Source organism: Quercus lobata, chromosome 1 (genome assembly GCF_001633185.2).
Source record: "Quercus lobata isolate SW786 chromosome 1, ValleyOak3.0 Primary Assembly, whole genome shotgun sequence".
In the NCBI taxonomy this organism is placed as follows: domain Eukaryota; kingdom Viridiplantae; phylum Streptophyta; class Magnoliopsida; order Fagales; family Fagaceae; genus Quercus; species Quercus lobata.
Genome location: NC_044904.1, coordinates 3,924,576 through 3,931,781, shown reverse-complemented (window position 1 = coordinate 3,931,781; position 7,206 = coordinate 3,924,576). Strand labels below are relative to the sequence as shown.

General features: G+C 37.2%; 1 protein-coding gene across 2 annotated transcripts; it reads left to right on the top strand.

Moving 5' to 3' along the window:
- Window positions 1–351: 351 nt before the first annotated feature.
- On the top strand, window positions 352–6,855 carry LOC115974990 (zinc finger CCCH domain-containing protein 55-like). 2 transcript variants are annotated; one of them, XM_031095615.1, is made up of 9 exons: window positions 352–1,720; window positions 1,956–2,147; window positions 4,658–4,837; window positions 4,923–5,020; window positions 5,242–5,499; window positions 5,598–5,733; window positions 5,918–6,125; window positions 6,217–6,296; window positions 6,412–6,855. In XM_031095615.1, the coding sequence occupies exons 1-7, from the start codon at window positions 705–707 to the stop codon at window positions 6,108–6,110; spliced, it is 2,073 nt and encodes a 690-aa protein (XP_030951475.1). In that variant the 5' UTR covers window positions 352–704; the 3' UTR covers window positions 6,111–6,125; window positions 6,217–6,296; window positions 6,412–6,855. The 2 variants fall into 2 exon arrangements, with proteins under 2 accessions (XP_030951475.1, XP_030951465.1); XM_031095605.1 differs by having other exon boundaries at window positions 353–1,720; window positions 6,250–6,296.
- Window positions 6,856–7,206: the final 351 nt, after the last annotated feature.

Here is a 7,206-nt window from a genome sequence, read left to right as displayed (position 1 = left end):
CTTAATGCGACAGGTTAGAGTGACATTAATGCTTGATTTCTGGTTGGTGAAGAAGAGAAAAGGTTATCAGGTTCAAAGTTTCAAACTTCGTGAAATTAGAAAGAAACAAATAAAAATAATCTTAAAAAGTATTTATTGGTGTTATTTCCCACCATAAGAAAAAAATTCTCAAATAAAAGAGCGGGAAAAAGGGAAAAAATAAAAAGAAAAAATAAAAAAAGTCAAAAAACTATGTAGTGGTCCCCACAATGAACTAGGGTTTCATTCAAAGGTCAGTGGAAAAAAGAAAAAAAACTTTTCTCTAATAGTAATATGGTATAGGAGAGAGAGTATACACACTATTATTGTACTCTTTATGTATAAGACCCACATCTTTACAGTCTCTCTCTCCCTCATGAATACAACAAGGGTGTGCTGGTAGACACAATGACACTTACCCATTGAAGTAGATCTGAAATCTACCACACTCTTCCCCTTACAGATAGAGAGAGATTACAGAGAGAAACAGAGAAAGAGAAGCACATTCACAGAGAGAGAGAGTGTGTGTGTGCGTGTAAGAGTGTTTAGTATTAGCTTTAGACCAAGCCCGCTTGTTATATTTCAAACCCTACTGATTCTCTTAACCCCAACACTCTCTCACTCTTAGGAGTGAAAACCCAAAACCTAGAAGCACACAAAAAAAAAAACTGAATACCCAGAAGGCCATGGATCCACTTGAAGCAACAAACGTAGTGTTCTCAAAGATCAAATATTTAGAGCCAGAGAACGCCTCAAAAATCATGGGTTACCTCCTCATACAAGACCTAGGCGAGAACGACTTGATACGGTTGGCTTTTGGGCCAGAAGCATATCTCCACACGCTCATTCTCAAAGCCAAAACTCATTTAGGACTTTCATCAAACACTTCGTCTACACCTTCAACTCCTTCCTCTCCTTCCCCTCTTAACCCCATAGCTAGACCAACCAACATCAACCCATTTTCACACTCCTCACCTAGACTTCCAAACGGCTTTGACTTTCCCAAAAACCCATCTTCTCCTTCCTCAAATTCCTGGCCGCTTTCTGCTTTGCAAAACAACAATAACAACCCCATTAGCCCAAACTCAAGCCCTTTGCTTTCGTACGATAATATTCGCTCCGCCTCGCTTGCTTTGCCTTCATTCCCACATCACAAAAACGGTTATGAAGCTGCTGCTGGTACTGTCACTAACACTGAGCTCATAGACGAGCACCAACTCAACGAGTACCTCTCTTTCCTAAACGACTCGTCGTCTTCAGATTTGCTTGATTTGGGTCATGGAGTGCACAATTGGGCACATTCGGGGAATAATGGGGAGACCCATTTCCACAAAAGGAGTTACTCGGCTAGTGATGTGTGTTTCGGGTCAGAAGAACCCGGTTTAGGAACTGGGTACAAGCCTTGCCTTTACTTTGCTAGAGGGTTTTGCAAAAATGGTAGTAATTGCAAGTTTGTGCATAGTGGTAGTGGCTTTGCCGAGTCTGTGGATGGTGGTCCCACCATTGTGGGTTCACCTAGTAAGTTTGAGGAGTTCGAACTTCATGAAGAGATGATGAGATTGAAGGCCGCACAGGCACAGCAACAAAGATTGGCTGCTGCACAACACTTCATGGCTGGTGGTGGAGTGTCACCTTCACATTCACACTCAGCTTACACCAAGTACATGAATTTCCTCTTGCAACAACACAATGACCCCCAGAGGTACCCTTGAGATTTGACCCATTTTGCTCCCTTTTAACTTACTGTCTCTGTTTTAGTAATATATGAAGGTTATTGTTAGTTTGGAGTTTGTTTGGTTCAAATTAATGAATTGGTGAAGACCCATTTTCGTTTTTTAAGCTTTAACTTTGGGTTTGAGGACAAGGGTTATTGATTTATTTAGTTTATATTAGCTTCGGATTGGTTATTGATGTATTTTGTCGGTGATGCATTGTAGAGCGGCGGCAGCTGCAGCAGCAGCCTTTATGATGGGGGAAGATTTTTATAAGTTTGGCCGGTGCCGACCAGAAAGGAATGAGTTTTTGGCAATGGCGTCTGCAGAAAAGGCGAACTCAGCTTCTAGGCAGATATACTTGACCTTTCCAGCTGACAGCACTTTTAGAGATGAAGATGTTTCGGAGTACTTTAGGTAGTAGAACACTCTTTATTTAATTATAATAATCTTATAGGAACCAAGCTGCTGCAATATCAGCATCATTAATTAAGTTTCCATATATTGTATTTCTTAATCATGTGTTTATTTTGGATGAATTGATTTTGCTTCTGCAAAATGGTGCAACTTGATAAACTATAGCTTTGTTTGTAGAAAGGCGTTCTTGGCAATCTTTTTTGAACCATATTGGTAGTATACTAGAAGCCTTTATAGTAGCAATATTATCTTTGAACATTCTGAGGCAGCCATGCATTCTTCAATGGTGTATAAACAATTATGATCTATAGTAAGGGCTTTGACCTACATTGAACACATGGCTATAATCCTTTCTACTCTTGTACCTTGATCAATACATTTATTTCTTTTGCCAATGGAACTTTAGAGTTGACATTTGGTGTCCAAGTTTATACTGACTTGCCACTTTACATCTTTTACATTTTGGAATCCTTGTCTTGACATCACCTTGTCCATTAAAATAGATGCATGTCCATCCTCTTTGCTGGACTCTAAGCTTGTGTTATGGTCACCTTCCATTTCAAGGACAGCATCAACTGTAACTTTAGTGTATAAAACTTAGGTTGCAATTTTTTTGCTTGGCAATTTTCTCGGAGAGTTGTGTTGAAATTCCCCCCTATAAGGGATAAAAGTTTGTGAATCATCTTGTGTTATTGCTTTTAAAATGTAGTTATAAAATTGTGACTTGTGCTTCCTGGATAAGATATCCCACTATACAATGTTGTTTGGGTTTTAGCTATCATTCTTTTGATATTTTCTATTAGTTAACTAAAAATTAAAAAAAAAAAAAAAGGTATTATGATCCTTGAATTTCTGAGTCTTATGGTGTTCTGACCCCCTTTTCCCCCTCCTAAAAAACAAATCTCAGTGGATCTACTTCTATTTTGTGCAAAGAGATCATTGCTTCAGCCTTAGTCATCTACTTAGTAAATATTGAAGTTGTCATCCTACTCCTATTCCTCTTCCACAATTTTGCTGTAGAACTTCTGTGTTTTGATTTTTTTTTTAAGCGACACTAACTTACCAATGCCATTGAGTCTGGTTCAGAGAGAATGAATAAATATGACAGAGCTGGTAATTATTTAAGTAAATATCCACAATGGGATTTTATACCCAAAGCCTGATTTAGATGCCATATTCTCTTCCAGTCACAATACACCTACTAACAGACAACAGCTTGTGTATATCTTAACCCATATCTGGATCTTTTCCATTTCATTTTGAAATGGAGGTGGACCATTTTACAGTGAAGGTTTAGTTTTTCATAAATTTAAAGGTATACATGATGCCATGTCATTTTAAAATCACGTGTCATCGTGTTTGGTGAAATGAGATCTTAACTGACATGGCACCTATACTTTGTTGTTTTTAGAGTCAATAAAAATTAAATCTTCACCATGAAATAGACACTTTCCATTTCAAAGCAAATGAAGGATTTTTTTTTATCCAGTACAGTTAAAGATTATGTTATAATCCATGTAAAACATATGATTATTAAAATTTGAAAAATCCTGCAGGAAGCATGACCAGTCATAGACGCATTGTTACATATTTTTTTTAGGGGTGGGGGGACAAGTCATGCAGAGATGGTTATAACTTGCTGTTTTTCCCCAATGTTGTTGGATTAATAGATGTTTCAGAGAGAGAACAGTATTAGGCCTATACTAATTTTGTCATGAAATTATCTGATATCTTCATTCTAATATTATGGCTGTTATGCATAATTTGCATATTTCATATATGGAATGTTCCTTTAAATTTGTGTCTGATTCTGATATCTGAAATATTCCTCTGAATTAGTTAAAGCTGTATGAAAGCCAATGTAGTAACAAGATCTGATGCAAAATTTTGACTCAGAATAAATCCAAAACGGATGTACAATAACAAATTGAAGAATAGAAAGATACAAAAAGATAACCTAGGAATGAACACCTAGGCTTGCTTGGAATCAACACTAAGCAAGAGAGAACAAACCTAGGAATCATCACCTAGGGTTGGCTGGAGTCAGCACCAAACTATTGGAAAAATTCCAAGAGAATTTTTATTAATCAAGCAAACTATAAAATAATATTGAACCTTGGGTGACTTAAATATTGTCCCAAACTTATTATTGTAGTAGGAATAGAAAAGAACTCTACTAAGCTAGTAAGAAAGGAATTACATTCCTAAACAAAATAGGCAAAAAAAAAAAAAAAAAAAACCAATTACACAAGTGAAATAGATTATAAACATTAATTTATTAAGCCTTAGGCTACACTAATAGTAGGCTCTATCAAGAATGGGACCCATTCTTTAGCAATTGAAAGAATGGTTTTGAGAATGGCTAAGAAAAAATATTTTTGTTTAGGTATATCAAGTTATTAAGCTAAATGGATGAATGTATGTGTTTTTTTTAAGATGCATGCATGCATGCATTATTTAAAGTCAAATCAAGGAAATTAATTATAATTTTTCATCATCTCTCTCTTAAGCAATTTTGGACCAGTTCAAGATGTAAGGATTCCATACCAGCAGAAGCGAATGTTTGGATTTGTTACATTTGTCTACCCAGATACTGTGAAGCTCATTTTGGCCAAGGGGAATCCTCATTTTATATGTGATTCACGTGTGCTTGTCAAGCCTTACAAGGAGAAAGGAAAAGTTCCGGATAAGTATGGGAAATTTTTGCTCTTTTTCTATCTATACTTGTCTTGTCCACTCCTTGTTTAGATGTTATAGATCTTTGATGGAATGCAGGAGGCAACATCAACAACAGCAACTGGAGAGGGGAGAATTTGCTCCTTGTTTGAGCCCTTCTGGGCTCGACTCTAGAGAGCCCTATGACCTCCATGTTGGTAAGCTGACAGCATGCACGCTAGACCGTTTCCTTTGTGTTTACTTTATCCTTTCTCTTTTTCTTTTCCTAGGTTCTTGGAGTGAGTGGTAGTACTGAAAAGAAAAGGCTTAAAATGGATTCTATTCTGTTCATTATGCATTTTGAACTTTTTCTTATTCGTAATTCATGAATCAGGCATTGCTTGAAAATTAATCCATTGAGTCTGAAATATTTTTGTAGGAGCTAGAATGCTCTATAATACTCAAGAGATGTTATTGAGGAGAAAATTGGAGGAGCAAGTTGAACTACAGCAGGCCATTGAACTCCAAGGAAGGAGAATGATGAATCTGCAGCTTCCAGACTTGAATGATCGTATGCCCCATCACCACCGCAGTCTGTCTGTTGGTTCTCCAATTCCCTTACCCCCTCAGCCTGATGCTCACATCAATCAAAATGTCACAATTCCATCCGACAGCAGCACTCAAGAAATTGCAGAAGGTAAGCTGTGGACTGGTAGCCATCTGATATTAACTGTGGCTTTATAATTCGAGAATACGTGGAAAGTTGGTAGCAATTGATGCTTTATGCTGTTGCAGGCCACAGTAACAATCCTGCTGCAGCTGCTGAGCATCTCCTTAAGCAGGAGGTGAATCCAGCTTGTCTTCACAACAATAGCAGTGGCAACAGCAAGGAGGAGAGTTTCAATCCAGAAGAGTTTGATAACCAGAAAAGGTATGGAGCTTTATAGTCACATAAAGAGAGAGGCTGCCATGATAGCAAACACCACACTTTATTTTATTTGAGTTGAATGTAGTACTTTAGTTTTTTATTTTTTGGTTCTAGCTAATTCATCTTTGTAATTTTGGGTTCTTCTCATTCTCTGGCCTTGTGTTCTTATTTCTGTTTTCCCTTATAGTCATGGGAGCAATGTAGAGCAGGTCCTTCCTGATAGCTTTTTGCCTTCTCCTACAAAATCAGCAGGAGTTCTCTCTGACTTCTCTGCTGCTACGATGGAGGTTAATGAGAGCGCTGCATTCTCAACTACTCAATCTTCAGAATACAACTCTTTACTGCCCACCACTTCTGCCAGTGACAAGGCTTTGCAATAATTTCTGAATGTTAAGGTGCTTCTCAATTAAAACTATTTTTCTCCTGCTATTACCCATAAGAGTGTAAGGTGGTTGATTCAATTTGAGATATATATTTTTGCCTTAGGTTTTTTATTGGCTTGAAGCTTTTGCCATGTAGGTTTTATAATAAAGGTCAACATGGCAGCAGGGATAGACTTTGCTAGGGTAAGAGATTCCTTTGTTTCTCGAATGCTATCATATAAAAAAGCTACAATTTGCAGATTTATAGTCCAAACGGTTTCTTTATGATCAGGATATTCATGTTTGTTTATCTATGCAGAGAGGTAGAGAAGCATATAGAAGGAAGAAAATTCTCTAAATGTATAGCAGAATTATACCTACAACAAAAGAGTAGATCCATAGAGAAGATCTCAACCAGGTCATCACCATCAGCAGCAATACATACTACTAACAGCAAATACATATTCCATACATAAAGACAGATGAATTGATTTGAGAGTAGAGTAGGATGTTTTCTCTTTTCTACTTTTGTACCTTCTCTGTAGGTGTGTTTCTGGACCACACAGACTAGAGCAGAACAAAGGATTGTAACTTGTCTTACAATGCCATCTACACCTTTCTTTCTTTTTAGTAGAATTGGATTTTGTGCTAAGAGAATCAAACCTATATGTACAAGCTAAACGTTTAGCACACAAAAGAAGTTTAGAGGAGCCTAAACAAAGTGTTTATTAAATGGACATTGAAGCTGGGTTTTTTGGCTCCACTGTCACCGCTAAGCCCTAGTCCCAAAATGTTGGGTTTGTTCATAGCACAACAAACTAATTAAGGTCACTTGATTTTTTTCCTTTTTTTTTTTTTTATTTAAAAAAAATTTGAAATTTCTACTAATGTTATTTTAGGTTCTACATCTTCAAACTATGATTGATGATTTGTACTGATTTGAGCCTGAGAAATGAGATACACATGGACCCCAATGGGAATGTTACATGTCTAAGCTGGGAGAAGCAATGTCACAAGTTTGAGCCTGAAGTGAGGTCACATGCATGGACCTCAAGGTTCCTTGCTACGTGTCTGAGCTTAAAAGAAGTGAGGTAACACGTTTGGACCGCAAGGG

Coding starts and splice junctions, on each gene's coding strand:
- LOC115974990 (XM_031095615.1), top strand. CDS start 705: ATGGATCCACTTGAAGCAACAAACGTAGTGTTCTCAAAGATCAAATAT. Junction 1,721..1,955: donor CAACACAATGACCCCCAGAG/GTACCCTTGAGA, acceptor GATGCATTGTAG/AGCGGCGGCAGCTGCAGCAG. Junction 2,148..4,657: donor GATGTTTCGGAGTACTTTAG/GTAGTAGAACAC, acceptor CTCTCTCTTAAG/CAATTTTGGACCAGTTCAAG.